This window comes from Populus euphratica, unplaced genomic scaffold (assembly GCF_000495115.2).
Source record: "Populus euphratica unplaced genomic scaffold, PopEup_1.0 scaffold35.1, whole genome shotgun sequence".
In the NCBI taxonomy this organism is placed as follows: Eukaryota; Viridiplantae; Streptophyta; class Magnoliopsida; order Malpighiales; family Salicaceae; genus Populus; species Populus euphratica.
The window spans coordinates 1,760,205-1,776,579 of NW_011499860.1; the positions used below are offsets into that span (position 1 = coordinate 1,760,205).

At 34.5% G+C, this 16,375-nt stretch overlaps 3 protein-coding genes across 8 annotated transcripts in view; 1 reads left to right on the forward strand and 2 right to left on the reverse strand.

The window, feature by feature from the left end:
* LOC105124586 (chaperone protein dnaJ 11, chloroplastic-like) lies at positions 1-712 on the reverse strand. Its single transcript, XM_011024661.1, has one exon. The coding sequence runs from the start codon at positions 613-615 to the stop codon at positions 187-189; it is 429 nt and encodes a 142-aa protein (XP_011022963.1). The 5' UTR covers positions 616-712; the 3' UTR covers positions 1-186.
* A 4,683-nt stretch (positions 713-5,395) lies between these two features.
* On the forward strand, positions 5,396-13,041 carry LOC105124587 (zinc finger CCCH domain-containing protein 38-like). Of its 5 annotated transcripts, none has more exons than XR_842085.1 (5): positions 5,396-5,619; positions 9,249-9,662; positions 10,155-12,324; positions 12,554-12,664; positions 12,823-13,041. XR_842085.1 is itself a non-coding variant. In XM_011024663.1 (5 exons), the coding sequence occupies exons 3-5, from the start codon at positions 9,262-9,264 to the stop codon at positions 12,584-12,586; spliced, it is 2,604 nt and encodes an 867-aa protein (XP_011022965.1). In that variant the 5' UTR covers positions 5,396-5,619; positions 6,857-7,203; positions 9,249-9,261; the 3' UTR covers positions 12,587-13,033. The 5 variants fall into 5 exon arrangements, 3 of the variants coding, with proteins under 3 accessions (XP_011022965.1, XP_011022964.1, XP_011022967.1); XR_842084.1 differs by having other exon boundaries at positions 12,755-13,040; XM_011024663.1 differs by adding an exon at positions 6,857-7,203 and having other exon boundaries at positions 12,554-13,033.
* A 1,115-nt stretch (positions 13,042-14,156) lies between these two features.
* Positions 14,157-16,375, reverse strand: part of LOC105124588 (U3 small nucleolar RNA-interacting protein 2-like) — a 4,704-nt gene continuing 2,485 nt past the window's right edge. For both annotated transcript variants that reach the window (XM_011024667.1, XM_011024666.1), the window contains exons 4-8: positions 15,827-16,051; positions 15,354-15,582; positions 14,987-15,123; positions 14,567-14,632; positions 14,157-14,437 (exon numbers count right to left, since the gene is read on the reverse strand). In XM_011024667.1, coding sequence (XP_011022969.1) covers positions 14,360-14,437; positions 14,567-14,632; positions 14,987-15,123; positions 15,354-15,582; positions 15,827-16,051 — 735 coding nt within the window. In that variant the 3' untranslated portion in view covers positions 14,157-14,359. The remainder of the gene's footprint in view (positions 14,438-14,566; positions 14,633-14,986; positions 15,124-15,353; positions 15,583-15,826; positions 16,052-16,375) is intronic.

Genomic DNA, 16,375 nt, shown 5'->3' on the forward strand with positions numbered 1-16,375 from the left:
TCTACAAATCTGCCTTGATTTCATGAATAAAATTCTACATCAATCAAGGCTTTGATCTTGTTTTGATATAGCAGGCTAGATTCGAAATTAAAAATATTCATCTCTGAACACTGCAACATCACGTGGCATGTTACTGTAAAGAAGCTCAAAATACTTTAAAAAAAAAAATCCTAAAACGTCGCCATTTTACCAGCACTGATCAGTTTCCCACCGCCGGTTCATGGAATACCCACCGGAAAACCTAACCGGTCTCTGCCTACTACTACTGTAACCCAACGACAAATCATACATAGCACGAGCAGCGGGATCCGACAGCGTTTCATATGCATTACATATCTCAACAAAATCCAGACCGTCCAATTGCTCTCCACCATCACTACCGCTCACATCAGGATGGTAAACCTTGGCTAGACTCCTAAAGGCACCCTTAATCTCCGTTAACGACGCCGTTCTCTTAACTTGAAGAATCTCGTACAGACTCAGCGACTTCCTCCCTGGGTCAACTCGGAAAGACTCAGCCGCTAATGTAGACACGGCGGCTTTAATTGACACTCCCCGGCGGTTCGCCAGCGATGAAAGGAGTGGGGAAACGGTGAAGGATGTTGTTGCATTCATTGAGATATGGCTTTAGGGGCAGAACGGTATATTGAAATTTTCAGAGAAATTGAGCTAGTGTGCGAAACAGAGAGGAGAAAAAAGGTAATATATAAGAATCCATAGAGGCGCAGAGAGAGAGAGAGTGGTATTTATTACTTAGCAGCTGGCATTATTGGTCAAGCTTGAGCCATGGCTTGTCTAGCTGTCTTTGATATTGATTATATTAGGGTAGTAATTTAACTTAATAAAAGCTGGTTGGTTTTTGTGTTTTAAAATATTTTTAAAATTTTTTGAAATTTTTTATTTTTTATTTGTTTTAAATTAATATATTTTTAAATTATTTTAATATATTGATATTAAAAATAATTTTAAAATAATTAAAAAATATTATTAATATATATTTTAACTAAAAACTTTATTTAAAAAATAACTATAACTATATTTTCAAACAAATTCTAAATAATTAGATTGGTGACTTATAAACCAACCCCTAGATTATTACATGAATTCAAGTTAATTATTTTTATAAAAAAATAAGATTTTGTGGCTATCCTCACACGAAATATCTCCTCCATTCAATTCAAATCTTAGCACAAATCGAATTTCTTTTACTTTGGAAAAAATGCAAACCTGAAAGCTTTTCAAAGTTTTTTCCCCTACTTTTGTTGACAATCTTGCATTGCTTGGTGTGTGGAGCCGTTGACCGGCTGGTATTATCAACCAAAGCGGCTCAAAAAAGTTTTGCTTGGAGCCGACAAGAAAAATGGCAACTTTTATAGTTTTATTCAGACTTCACGGGTTTCTATGACGTCACCACATCTTACGTCGGTCCATAGCTAATGAAATCTAGTATGCACACAGTAGCCGAAGACCTATAGTTAGGAGCTTCCGGTGAACTTGAGCCGCTTGACTTTAATCCAACGGTGGTGGTGGAAGTGATTGGAATTAAGGGACCACCTAACGTACCCTGAATCTTTTGTCCTGAAGGAAAATCACGCGTGTAAGGAGAGCTTCTAGAAGCCTTTGTTGGCCTCTCTCCATGGCTCGAGGTCCTTGTATACCAAAAGAGATAAATCTCGTGCTCTTGTTTTCTTGGCTTTGTCGGGAGATTAGGGTTTTGGATTCTTGAAAGCATCTAGAAAGCTAGTGAGGATTGTAGTTGTGGGAACCGATCTAGATACCAATCCAAGAAAGCCTTCGTTATTATGTCAGCCTGGTTCTATGAAGATAGTGCATTTTATTTTATTTATTCATTATTTTTACTAGAGTTTATTACATCAAATTTCAGTTAATTTTGGCCAAGTTAATGTTTATTATAAATCAACTAAAAACTCCATTTAATTCAAGCTTAAAATTTTAGATTTTTTAAATTAACCGACCGAGTCAGGCTGGGTTTAGCATCTGTTTATACAATTTTTTTATTTTATTTTAGTGAGAATGGTTATTATTTTTTTTTTTTGTTTTTTTTTTTTATTTACGTGGGGTATCCGGATCAACTTGCGCATACCATGACTAATTACTTATCATCTAGGGCGCTTGAGAGAACCATGTGGAAGGAACTTGGTAAAATGAGAATGGTTATTAATTGCTTATCATCTATCAACTTGCGCATACCATGACTAATTACTTATCATCTAGGGCGCTTGAGAGAACCATGTGGAAGGAACTTGGTAAAATGAGAATGGTTATTAATTGCTTATCATCTAGGGCGCTTGAGAGAACCGAAGGAACTTGGTAAAATGACAGATTTAAAATTAAATTCCTGTTTTATTTTATTTTAACCACTGTTTGAGAGCTAAATCGATATTTCAGGATGGTGGGATGGGAGCAGTACAAGAACGATGCTTATGGAAAGCTCAAAAGATCTATTTATGACATGTGATAATCTTATAAAATGCTACTCGGCAATTCTTTACAATTGAGCTCGTTTTAAGCACAAATATATTAATTATTGATATAAAATAAACTTATTATTACTCGTAAGAAAATGTTATAAAATTGTGCACATATGTTTTCTCAGCAAATCAAAGTTGCATAAAAAATACCATGAAAAAAATATTACATAAAGATTTGAATTTGTTTCATGAAGTTAATGCTTAATATTTGAAAATAGGTGGACAATATCTTTTCCATGGCACGGAGCTTAGAAGCTGCTTGAAATTGTGTCCTATACTTTGTTTCACTTAATTTTAATTGTTTTATTTAAAATTAATTATATATATATATATTGATTGTTTTGATGCGCCAATATAAAATGCAATTTTTAAAAAATAAAAAATATATATTTTAATATATTTTTAAATAAAAATTATTTTAAAAATCAATTATCATCGCATTCATAAACAACTAACTAAATTTAACTCAAACTCTATTCAAATCACGGGACAAATCAAATTTCTTTTTTTTGGACAAAGATGAAGGAATCAATTTTTTTTAGGCAAATTGATTTTTTATATTTAATTTTTTTAATTTAATTTTTTAATATTTAATTTATTTTTAGTTGATCTTTGTAATTTATTTGTTTTACTTTTTATTAAGTTATTATGGTTTCAAATAAATATTATATTATTTTAATTTTATTAATATTTTATTTTAAAAGTATTTCTCTCTACTAAAAACATGTTAGCAGCACCTGTTTTTTATTTTTATGTAAAAAAAAAAATGATATGGCTAATAGCGTAGTATAGGAACGATGATCAGCTAAACATCAATTATAAAAATAAAAATTTGAATCGTACAAAAAAAATCTTTTCTTTTAGAGGTTCACAGTCCTAACTTGCAAGTTCAATTCTATCCCATCATAAGTTGGACCGAGAGCACGATATAAAAAAAGGTTAATGGAAAAATAAGGATCACAACTGTTTACAAATTCAAATAAAATTATATATTAAAAAATATTAAATCAAGAAAAAAGATAGTAATATAGCAATAAAAAAAATAAAAAAATAAAAAAATGTTATAAAATTAAAAGGGATGCAATTACCGTAATGGAAAAAAAAATCAAATAGAATAAAATATTCATAGATAAAATTGAAAAAAATCCAAACTTCAAAAAGAATCAAAACCTAAATAAATGAAATTAAAAAAAATCAAAATCAATAAGATTACAAATAAGAAAATACAATTACTTTTTTTGAAATTCATGTGTATTTTCCTTAAAAAATAAAAAAAATTCAACCACACCCAACCAAATATCCTTTTATGAGCATGCATAACAACTCTAGAAAAAAAATAATGTGCTGCTCCCAATACCATGATAAAAGCAGGATTTTGGCCACCTCATGATCCCTAATGTTCCACTTGAATGATGTAGAGGTCATGATGCACTATGTCAATAGTTTTTTTCTAATAATATCTAAAAACTTAACACTATCAAGCCACCCCGACAAAACTTTAAAATAATAACAAAACTAGTAAAACAAGATAAAATATCCTTTGCAAATAACCTTTGTTTTTTTTTAATTGCAAGGTTAGTTATGTCATTTTACCATTTTCTAAAAGAAATAGAAAAGGCTTTCTATGTATGCATATTTTATTCTCTTTCAAGGGTATGATCTTAATTTAACTGTTTATTTTTTAATAAAAAGGCAAAATAACCGTTCACCCAGAGATTATTATTATTATTATTATTTTGCTTTTTATAGAAAAATAGTTATTACTCTATAACAAAAAAAAAACATTTCCAGATCATTTTGTACCATTTAATTTTACAATGACAAATGCATTTAATGAAAAGAGACATTCCTTTTCCTAATTCCATGCTTAATCAATTGTTTTTGAAGACGGTAAAATTATATTTATATTGTTTCAATATATAATTTTTTGTGTTTTGAGCTACCGTAAAGAACTAAACTCATTTAGTTTTTTTTTTTTTTAAAAAAAAACATTTAATAAGGTGGGTGATTGAACGTATGCTCTTTACACTTCAGCTACAGAGTCACAACGATGTAGCTGTTCATGATCAATGGGTCGGGTTCACTCTGTAATCTTGAACTAGCCTTTTGCAACATGTGTAGCCTATTGGGCTTCTATTTTGCTCCAAGCTGTAACAAGCCTAGGCCCCATTCCACTCAACTGGGCCTGTGGCCTCCTTCAACGAATTTTCTTGTTTGCTTTGGAAAATAAGATAGTTTTTAAATTAATAAGTGATTCATAGGCATTCTAACTCAATGATAGTTGACATTGCAATTCAATTATACCTTTTAATTTTTTTTAATTTTTTTATCCTTTTAATATATTAATGTCAAAAATAAAATTTTAAAAATAATAATAAAATATTATTTTAATATATTTACAAGTAAAAAATACTTTAAAAAATAATATTTACTATATTTCCAAACATATATTTAGTTATTAGAAGTGGTGAGCTAAAATTAATTTTTGAGATATAATTTTATAGACAAACCTTGAATGGACTCCCAAATTATTTGAGTAATATGAACCGAAAATCAAACTATTTTTTATATCAATTTCACCTTATAATTTCATAGTTAAGAATTTTTACAAAGCGAAAATTTTTAAATAAAATCTAGATGAAAAAAATTAAAAAATAACGACATCCTTAATTAAGAATTTCTAAGAATTAGAGGGTAAAATTAATATAAAAAATAGTTGGGGGGCAAAGTTTCAACTATATATATAGTTGAAGGGCATTTTTGAGTTTTGCCTTAATTTATATGTAACTGAAAAGTAAAAAAGAAAACTAAGAAACTTAAAAAATTAAATATCTAGAAACATAGTACTGTAGTAGGGCTTAGCGAGCAAGTGGGTCCTACTAAGAACCAAAAAAGAAAAAGAAAAAGAAAAGAAAAATCTAGCAAAAGATACTCTCTCGCTTGGTATATAGAAGTAGAACTCGCAGGTCTTCTCTTGTTTGCCTCTCTTTCTGCTAATTTAATGGCAAAGTAAAATAACACTCTTTACTCCTTCGCTCACTCCATTCAGGTGTCGAATCATTCCAGTCTACGCACTCTCTCTTAGGTCTTAGCCTCTCCTGCATGGCTTTCTCTATTTAATTTTCATGTAAGTGCTCTCTTCTTCTATCTTTTATGAAGTTTCTCTCTTTATATGCTTCTGTTTTCTAGTTTTAGGGTTTTGTGTTAATTCTTCTCAGTGGGTTTTTCTTAAGTTTTGATTTTGAGCTGATATTGTAGAGAAGTTTATGAACCTAATGATTAGGGTTCGTTTAGGGTTTATTGCCATTCTGATGCTTTAATTTGGGTTTTATGTGTTTATTTCATTGATTACATTTTTGGGGTTGTTTCTAGCTCATGGGTTTTGACTCTTTTTAGTCTTTCTTTGCAAAAGCTTGATTTTTTTGAGTCTCTCTTTGGAAAAGTTCAAAACTTTTCAATTACTGTAAACTTTAATTGGTTTGTGGATTCTGATTTTATAGAGCTGAAAAGAAAATGTTCTACTTGTTTACGGACTAAGCATGCTTTAGAGGGGTTTTCTTTGCCCGGGGCTCAAAATTTTTAGTAAGGAAACTTTTGGGTTTTAAGTGTAGATTGGGACTTGATAGGATTTTCAATTCCAAGTAAATAGGTTTGTATTGATGATAGAGAATAGTGGTTTTTGGTTTATGGAGTATTGATGTGGAAGTTCGTGTATAAGGTTGTTTGGGATTCATTTGTACAGATGTATGTAAGAAATAAATCTTCAACACTTGAGTAAACAACTGCAAGATTCTGTTTCTTTAGAATTGTTTTTTCTTCCAAGTTCTGAAATTAGTTTAGATAATTGTATGGTCAAACTTTAGGGATGCTGCATGGCGATTAAACTTTAATAATGACTTAGCAATGCCTTTTCTCTCTGCAATGAATTGGGAAGAGTGCTTCATTCGTGAATTTATTCTGTGATTTTCATGTTTTATTAGTCACAGCCAATAATGTAATGTAATTCATATATCTATTGTTCAACTTTGCTTTCTATTCTAATTTTTGCACAATGAATCATCTGATATGATTGTTGAATGATTTACTGGATTTGATTGTTGTGTTAAATATGCATCTAATTAACATCTGGTGCGTGCTTAGTGTAACTATTATGACATCAGTGCTATATCTAGTATAGTTAGGTACTAAAATCAGATGATACGTCCTTTTCCTTGAGTCTTTAGGTTCTATCTTTATTTCTAGGCTAACTGCTTACGCACTAGCAGACCGCTACTAGGGTATCATACCCATATGTGCTCTAGTTCTATGTATCTCCATAGAAAACATTTACCTGATTGCTAATATCAGATATAATGTTTATGCAGTAACTCACGAGGTCAATGCGTGGAGGGATTTCCAAATTGTTCAAAAGTAACTGATGCAATTAGTTTTGTAATGGATTTCAATCCTTCCACAAGTGGAACATTGAATTTTAGCAAAAATTAATGGATCTTGGTCAATTTGTTTGATTGGAGACCATTCAAAAGGGTTTGAGATAGCATTGTAAACTTTCATCATAGTTCAAGAGTTCTTCAAAGAATCCATCTACAAAAGTAATAATCTTTGATGTCTTGAGGTCCGATGTCCATTGATTTTGTGTCATGCAGAAGGATTAAGGGAATTAAAGTTGTAACCTTGTTATCCATATGCAAGCTGCTGTGCTAAATTGATGGTTAGTGATCCATCACTGATTATCAGCAAGGCCACATTTGATTGTGGCAAATGTTGAGTGCAACATCAATGTCATATTTTTGTTAGCTGTAAAGGTGTAAAGAGCTTGCAATTTACACGACATGATATTTCTATATATAAAGCTGTTTGTTTGTAGGTGATTTGCCACATGGCAAACAGGAGGTTTTTTCTTTCTTCTCTCTCTCTCTCTCTCTCTCTCTATACATTATGTGATGATATGAGATGTTTTGATCATCAATTATTTGTTGTTTCAGAAAAATGGCACATGCTTTTATGTTCCTGCACTTCCTATTTTATATATAAACTGACATGATGTTCAGTCCATGCAATGCTATCTTCTTACAGCTTTATAAGATCTTTTTTTTTAATAAAGGAAATCTATGAATCATATTTCTGATGACTCTAGAGCGCTATTGTAAAGCTGATTAAAATTGTGCGATCATTGTTGTCTATATCACTTATGAGATTTAGCCAATCTTTGAACAAATGACAAATCAAAAGGATGGTGTTTGGACAGTAAGAAATACCTATCCTATCAAAATCCTGTGGGATGTAATTTGGGATGCATATCCTCTCCTCCATGGGATATGGCCTGGTTGCATTCAAGTGGAGTCCATCTTATGTTTGCAAATGCAGGGGTGAGCACCCATTTCAAACCTGCATGCTAAGGCCCAAACAAACTCAACTCCCCTCCAAAAAATAAAATTGTGCTTATGTTGATCCCATTCTTATTTGAGCAAGGTAGTGACTGTTTTTTAGCAAATTCTTAAATGATTTTCTATGCAGTTGGTTGGATTGTTCTAACTCTGTGGATGTATATGAATTAGTGGAAGCTGTAAGGAATGTTGAGTGGCATTAATTAAAGGAACTTCCTTCGTTGTTTATTTATGTGTGTAATGGTTGGGTTTGCTATTTTGTTAATGCCACCCCCTCTTTTTTTTGCTCTGTTTATAATATTCTTGTAATTTGTTTGTGTTTGGGTTCAAAAAGAAATATATTTTCTCTTTCATTGAGACTACTTTCTTGACGTGTTGGGAGTATTGATTTTTGAACCTGGATGTGAAATGGAAAATCTTGTCAGGATTCACTCGCTTTATATTCCTTTTCTTTTATTTGTGGGGTGTTCAGTTTATGTTATTTTTATTTTTGAGGAGTGTTTAGTTTGTCCAGTTAGTCCAAAACCAAAAAAATCCAATAGATTTTTCCCTTGAGCTTAATAAAACCAGGTTTCAATCAAACTAGCAAACTATTCAATAGAAATGTCGATCTCAATTGAATTAGGGAACTAGGGTATGTTATGATCGAATGTTTTGAGAGTTATTGAAATATGTTTGGGATCCACCAAGTAATTAGGAAATTTGAATTTTGAAGCTACTAATATGATTTTAGAGATCAGATAAGATATGGGAGGTTGGGTGTTTTTTTTTAATCATCATCATCGTTGTTGTTTTCTTTTATAAGTTCTTGTAGTTTGCTGAATCAATAAGATATGGATTAAGGAGTAGTCATATTCCTCTCCTTTTTTATTTATGGATGAGCTTCCTATCTGCTTTTGGTTAAGTTATGTGAGATTTGTTTAATTTTACTTTCTGGAAGAGAGGTCCATCGTTGCATTCTCCTCTGATTTTGTGTATTTAAAAAGAAGGGCAGGGGATGACGGTTAAGCTATGTGCTTTTTACGACTATATCTATTCTATTTGCTTTTTACGACTATATCTATTCTATTAATGTTTCGATAGCATGGAATTATTCATTATGTTAGCCACGTCTCAATTACATAAAACATGAATCCTGTTTAAATTAATATGCTCCTTTTATGTTCATTGGCCAGGTTGTTAACTTTTATAGTATGATATTATTAGTTTTTGTTAGCTACATCTAGAATTTGAAATATGGATCCTGCTAGTAATTGGATTTTATCATGCAACTTGAGAAAAAAAAAGAAACAAAGAAGAGAAAATAAATAGACAAGGATATATTCAATATCATCAAGATTTATGGACCTGTGGTTTTCCCTGCTCCCAGATACTCTAGTTGAATGAAAGAAGGTGCTGCTGCTTCTGTCAGAATGAGTGGGAGTGGCCGAAAACGCAGTTCAAAATGGGATTTGAAAGAAGGGTCTCGAATTTCATTTGAAGATGTGGAAGACAATACTTGGCCTGGGAAAGCAGGAATATCTTTTCATGACAAAGAATCACGACGTGATTGGCTCCCACCTGAAGCTGCTGGTGGCACTCGCTCCAAGTGGTCAGCAATGGAACCGTTGCCTGGAAGAAGAAGCTCTCGCAGAGATGATAATATTGATGAAGACCGTAGCAGAACTTTGAAAGCTACTTATGAAGATGAGAGTTATGGAACTAGAATGTCTCCTGGTCTCGATGAATGGAGACAGAAAAGTTTTCGAAACTCTCCCAAGAATGAATATAAAAGAACAAGAAGGTTTGATTATCTGCTCAGCACCCTTTCTGATACAGCTATTTGCATTCTTGTCATTGTCCTGTTTTTCAGTCAACTCTTGCTATATCTATCTGGTGCCTAGCCGCAATGGAACCTGCATACGATGCAATAGTAATGACAGTCTTCAAATAACTTCTATATCACGAAAGAGTCAAGAATCACATGCTTTAAGTTCTGTAGACTCTTTGACTGGACATGCAATGCTATACTGGCTGCTTGAAATTTTGGATTTCTTCTAGTTACTGCAAATTTTCTTGTTAGTTTATGTGTTTTGGTGTTTCTGTTTCATGCTTTTCATGTACCAGGTGCTCTTCACAATATGTAACGAGTCCGTTACCTGTTAGAAACTGCTTTACCTCAATCAACTCTGCACACAACATTTCTATTGGGCTCCTTGGTTTTTTACTGTCAAAGTTGATTAAGCTGGTTGGCATTGTTTGACTTGTCCTGTCCCTGATTTGTTTGCAAAAGCAGGAGCAGGAGCCGGAGCTGGAGCCGGAGCCTGAGCCCAGTCCATGGCTTTGGGCGAGAATCAGGAGCGCATGAAAGAACTAGAAGCATATCAGGTGTATCAGCTCAATTATGTAAGGATTTTGTTTCTGGGAGATGCAGGAGAGGCAGTCATTGCCCGTTTCTTCACCAAGATACTGAGACATGTGAGGATGACTGGGAAAGAAGACCCAGGAAAGCTGCAGCTTCCAAATACCCAGGAAAGCAGTACCCAGTGGGGAGTGGAAGATCTGCTGATTGCTGTAATGAGTTTCTAAAAGGAAGCTGTAGAAGGGGTGAATCCTGCAGGTATGCTCATCATGGTGCTTCTGATCCATCTAGTAGGGGGTCCGCAAATGATGGTATTAGAGAAAGAGATAATGACCGAAGGCATAGATATGCATCTCCAGAGAGACGTGCTGAGCGTGAAACCCGCAGAGCAGCTGACATTCCCTGCAAATTTTTTGCTGCAGGTAATTGCCGGAATGGAAAATATTGCAGGTTTTCTCATAATGATCAGACACCAAGTCCTGAAAAAAGATCACGAGATGGTAGGTGGCCACCAAGCCAAAACTCAGATGATTTGGAAAAATCATGGAATGATCCAAAATGGAGTGAGTGTCATACTTCAGATGCAGCAAAATTGAGTGAAAATAAAAATGAAAAATTGGATGCACCTGAACTGAGGCTCTCTGTACGGTGTATGGAGGATGAATGGGGCCATAATTTGGTCGAGAACAAGACACACAATAATCCTCCAGCTAATGAAGTGGCTGAGAATGACAAAAAGGAAGCCCTCCCATTGAAGACAGAAAATGCTGGTGATAACCCTAACGTATCTGAACAGAGAGCTCCTGAGAATTGGCTTGGTGATATGGAAATGTCTCCTGATTGGAACTACAAACTGCAACCTCCCAACCATATCAACAAAGGAGACCATGCTTCTTTATCCAGTTGTGAACTGCAGGATGCTTCAGGCCGGGCACGTGATGCCCCTGCAATCATGCCACCAATTTCAAATGAAACATCTTCCATTCAACAGGGATACAATTTAAAGGAGATTGGTGGTAGTGCTTTGCCACATGATGATGGTGTTACCGGAAAAACCGCCGGTTCTTACATTAACATTTCTTCGAATGCTCTTGCAACACAAAGCTTCAATAAAAATGGCCTGAGTTCAATTGCTTCACCTATTCCAAACTTGAATGCTGTTGGACAAATTCAAGAAGCAATCTTGACCAACCCTCCAAGAGGAGGGACAATGATGGCTCCTCAAAATCAGACACTGGTTCAGGACAGAAAAATGATCAACATTCCGGATATTGGGAATGTAAATGCACCACTTGTGAATTTGGGAATTCCAATGGCTCAAAACATGGCTAGTAATGAACATTTGACTCAGCTTACCAGCCTTTCTGTCTCTCTGGCCCAGTTCCTTGCGAATGGACAGCAACTTCCACAACTTTATGCTGCTTGTAATTCGCATAATGGCACCTTTGCCAACTCAGAGGGCACTGTCAAACCAGATTCTATGGTGACCATTCAGTCAAATCAAGCTGTTGAGCCCCGGAAGCAATATGATCCTATATGTGACAGCGTGGAGCCTGGGAAGCATCATGTCAATACTAATCCTCCAGATCAAAAACTAGAATTACTATCCAAAAACTTGTCCCCTTCATCCCTTTCTGCTGGACTGATTGGTGGTGATTTTAACAAGTTTCACTCTGAGCAAGAGTTCATTGATAAGAGCTCCCAATTAAATCAGCCGGGTTCAGGTGTGAGTTCTGAAGCTAACAAGGAAAACAATGGAGTGGGGTCTGAGGAAAGCAATAAAGTACAAGAGCAGGATAAGAGCGCACAAGAGAATGGTCCCTTGGAGAACAGTGATGGTGATGGCAAAGCTGATGAGAGCAAGAAAAATAAGGATGCAAAGGGAAATCGTGCATTTAAGTTTGCGCTGGTGGAGTTCGTTAAGGATCTACTGAAACCTGCATGGAAGGAAGGTCAAATGAGTAAAGACGCTTACAAGAACATTGTTAAGAGAGTGGTTGACAAAGTTACTGGAACTATGCAGAGTGCAAGTATTCCTACAACACAAGAAAAAATTGAACAATACCTGTCGGTTTCAAAACCAAAGCTGACCAAACTTGTACAGGTGAGTGCTGGTGTGCTTATTCGCGTTGTATTTGATTTTGAAAGGGATGTGAATTTGATTACAAAATCAGGGCTCTTTTCTTACCTGAATTCTCCTAGTGCTTCTCAGACCTCTTGGTGCAAATTTATGATGCTGGTGGGGCAAAAAGCTGTTTCATTTTACTATATTTTTTGCAGACTTTCTTCGTGATTTTGTTATTGTATTTATTTATTCACTGATCTTGTTGCAGGCATATGTGGAGAAATTTCAGAAGGACAAATGAAAGAACAGCTGATGTTTTCTATTCATTTTTTGCTGTCATATAGCAAGCTGTTTATTTTGCGCTTATGATTCTGCTATGGTAAGGCAGCTTCTAGAATGAAATATTCTTCTTAACCTGTTTTTTACTGGTTGAAATCAAGGTTAGCTAAACCTTAACTCTTACATGCAGAATATCTCTCTGTTTGAAATTTTAAAATGCCTCATACATGGAAGTTTACCATGTGGATTTACCTGCAGATTCTAAGATGCCACCTGATCCAGGGCATTTTATGCCGTTATCTGAGTACGGTGCAACTGTTGTCACCTGAGAGGAATTGCATGAGCTTTTTTATTCATAGCAAATCGTCCTAAAATCTTGGCTTTTAGCATCCTCATCATCTGCAGTGTGTTTTGACACTTTACCTTGTCAAGTTTGGCTTCACAGCAATGACATCAAGTTCTTGCTGCTCATTATTTGTGTGCCTAACCGCTTCCTTCCGTCCTCTTCCTTACGTCCATATTTACCACTGTACATTCAGAATTCGCACTGCATCGTTTTCCTGGAAAAAGGTTCTCAGTTTTGATCGGCATGTCATATTTCGATTAAGGTTCATTTCGTAATCTGCATTACACGAGGCGGGAAAGAGCAAATCTCAGAAACCTGTACTGGGAATTCTAAAAACTGACCGGTTTTGGTTTTTTAATCTTCCTGCAAAATCTGTTTTCTTTGTTTTTGGCTAGAGATTCATGTACTAAAAATAAAATAAAATTTGAAAGCATGCCCAGCAAATCTAATTTAAGACAGATTTCTATTGAAAAGTTTGCAGTCAATGGCCCCATATCAAGGTAGCTAAGCCAAGAACAGACGAGGGAACAAAAAATTAAATTCAAGAGGATATTTTAACAATGATTTTATAAATGGAGCCTTCGAGTGTTGTTTTCTATACAAATATTTTTAACAGTGTATTAAGCCTTAAGAGAAACCGTCAGAATGAAGTGGATTGGACCGGTATGGTATTTTTGCTTTTGTTCTTATTCAAGAACCAAAATATATTTGTCAAGTTACGCAAATCAGTATCCTTTACACTTGATATAAATAGTTTTCCTTCATCTGAAATGTTCTCCATTTTTCTTGACATGAGGTGTGCATAGCGTGTATATAATTTTACTTTTTTTTCTTTAATTAACGTGGATTAATGGAGGGACCCAAATTTTGAGATCTCACCTCCCTGCACAAGTTCATTGATCACTTGAATTTTGCCAATCCCCTGCAGCAAGTATAAATTAGTAAGATGCAAAAATCGAAAGACTAATAACACTGGTTTAATGCAGGATTTTTTCTTATATATATTAGAAAGATTTGGCAAGGTAAAGTTAGAGAAAAAAAAGGAAATTCTTCTGTAGAATATTTTTCCATTGTGCTCGATTAAGAGTATGAACATGGGAATTATTAATAATTAAATATTTCCTCTTCTTGTATCACAAGGATTTCTTTTTTTGAAAAACAAAATTCTACAAGCAAATCAATGAAGAGTTTGAAAAAGACCACGCACCAAGCAGACAATGCAGTAGTTGATTATAATCAAAGGATATATAACAATTGTTTGCAAAATCATTGCTCGTATTGCCTCATTTCTTTCAAAAATGAAAATATCATTCGATAAAATTTAAAGGAGAGAATTCACTTGCTGGGTATGAACCATTAAATTTGAACAAAATTGAGTTACAAGAACAGGAATATTCATTTACTTTCTCAAATAATCATTACCGAAATGGATCAAATCCTTTTTCTACCCTACAAAAGCTTCAACCGCTGAATTGCAACTCCATTTCGAGCGGCAGAATTGTGTCCCCATCTTCCTAGGCGAGGTTCCTGAAGCAAAAGTAATTTGAAGCGTTACAAGATTGTCTAATCAAACATCACAAACATGGTAAAGAAAAAAACTAAAAAAAAAACAAGAACGATCTTTAGTCTATTTTTCTTCGAATGCAAACAAATTACCTGTCCAACCCCAGCGAGAAGGAATTTTCCAGATTTTGCAAAAGCCAAGGAATTTACAAATCCAATCTGCATTACACAATAGGTTGGTAAGCAATGAATTGCACAGTGGCTGAACTTAACATTTGTAACTGGAGAGCAGAGGAGAGCAGAGAACAGAAAAAGTGGAAAGCAGTGCTGGCGGGTAGAAGGTGAACAAATATAAATCCAATAATTCCATTTCATAAACATTAAAAAACGAGGCATAAATTTTTTAGTATCTTTATCAATGTCTTCCAATCACAAGCTAAACAGCAGTTATAATCATGAGAGATGATTACTAACATATATCTCAGCTAATTCAGCATAGTTCCATGTCATTACTAACATAACCAAAGAGTAATCAAACATGTTATTCAGTTGCATAGTGCAGGGCTCACTCACCAATGGAAGATCATACAAGGACCGAATGCCTTTGCCAGCACCTTCAATAGCCCATAAGTGGACAGAGCCATTCCCAGCTCCGGAGGCAGCAAGGTCACTGCCTCTACATACACCAACTGAACTTACCCAGGAAGATGCTGCATAACAACAATAGTTTCCAGGTCAGTAGTGGACAAATCAATCTGAAAATTCTAAGCAGATAGACAAACAGCAAGATTTAATTAGCACAGGTTAGGTGTTCATCCACCAAACACAATGCAACCTAAGAAATCAGGTAGTGACACCAAATAATATTTCAAATCAACAGTCATATTCTATTTTCCCCAAAGAAACAGTGAAAGGACAGCTAGGAGTTTCATTTGTTTACCAATATGACCATTGTAATTTCTTCCTCTATCCTTCAGTTCACCATTATTGACATCAGTCGACAAAGCATGTGCATTCTTAACAATGTACACAGGCTTCTTCTTTTGTATGCCCCAAAGTGCAATATTTCCATCATCTGATCCAGATAGAAATTCGCTGTTGTCAATAAAACAGCAACACTCCAAAGATGATGTAGAAGAACGAAATATCAGCCTTGACTCATCATGGACCTATTCACAGAATATGAAAAAGGTAAGTACAATTGAAAAAATACATGAAACAAGAGCATATACAAAAATTCATGCCATCTCATAAATTTAGTAAAATGAAATTGGAGAATTTGAATAGGTGTGCCATAACTTCAAAAGAAAGAGTCCTTGCAAATTAATTTTCAGACATAAATTTAGCTTTGTGCAACCAGTAAGGCCTTCTTTAATGCGGGTCAAGTGAACGTCAAAACATTATTTTATATACCTTAAACAATTGCATGCTCCGATCACGCCCAACAGCCAGCACTCGTTCTTGCCACAAACAATCGATCGCTAGCACTTCACTTTGGTGACCAAACAATGTGTTCATGTAAGCTCTATCTTCTACATTCCATATCTTGATCGATCGATCAAATGAACCAGAAAAAAGTTCTGAACTCCCTTGCCTAAAAGTCAAACATGAGACAGGACCTTTATGACCTGGAAAGGCCTGTAAAATACATAATAACGGAACATAGCAAGTGAGAGACAGCAGAAAGCTCAGCAATTTATAATGCATTCAGAAGATAAGCACACAGGTGAAAAGAGATGCTTTTATGAAATCAAAATCCACTCTATGGTGCATATCTAATCAAAGTCAATCATGCATGCATGCATATGTATATGGCTTTGAAGATTTATCTGAGTGAAACATTTTCTTGATGTTCCTCAAGATGGATGATTTTTGGGGTGTCTGCGGGTGGACTTTTTCTCAGATTGAGAAGAAGTGGGATTTAACTTTTTTTCATTTCCAAAGTGACAATGCTCCTACACG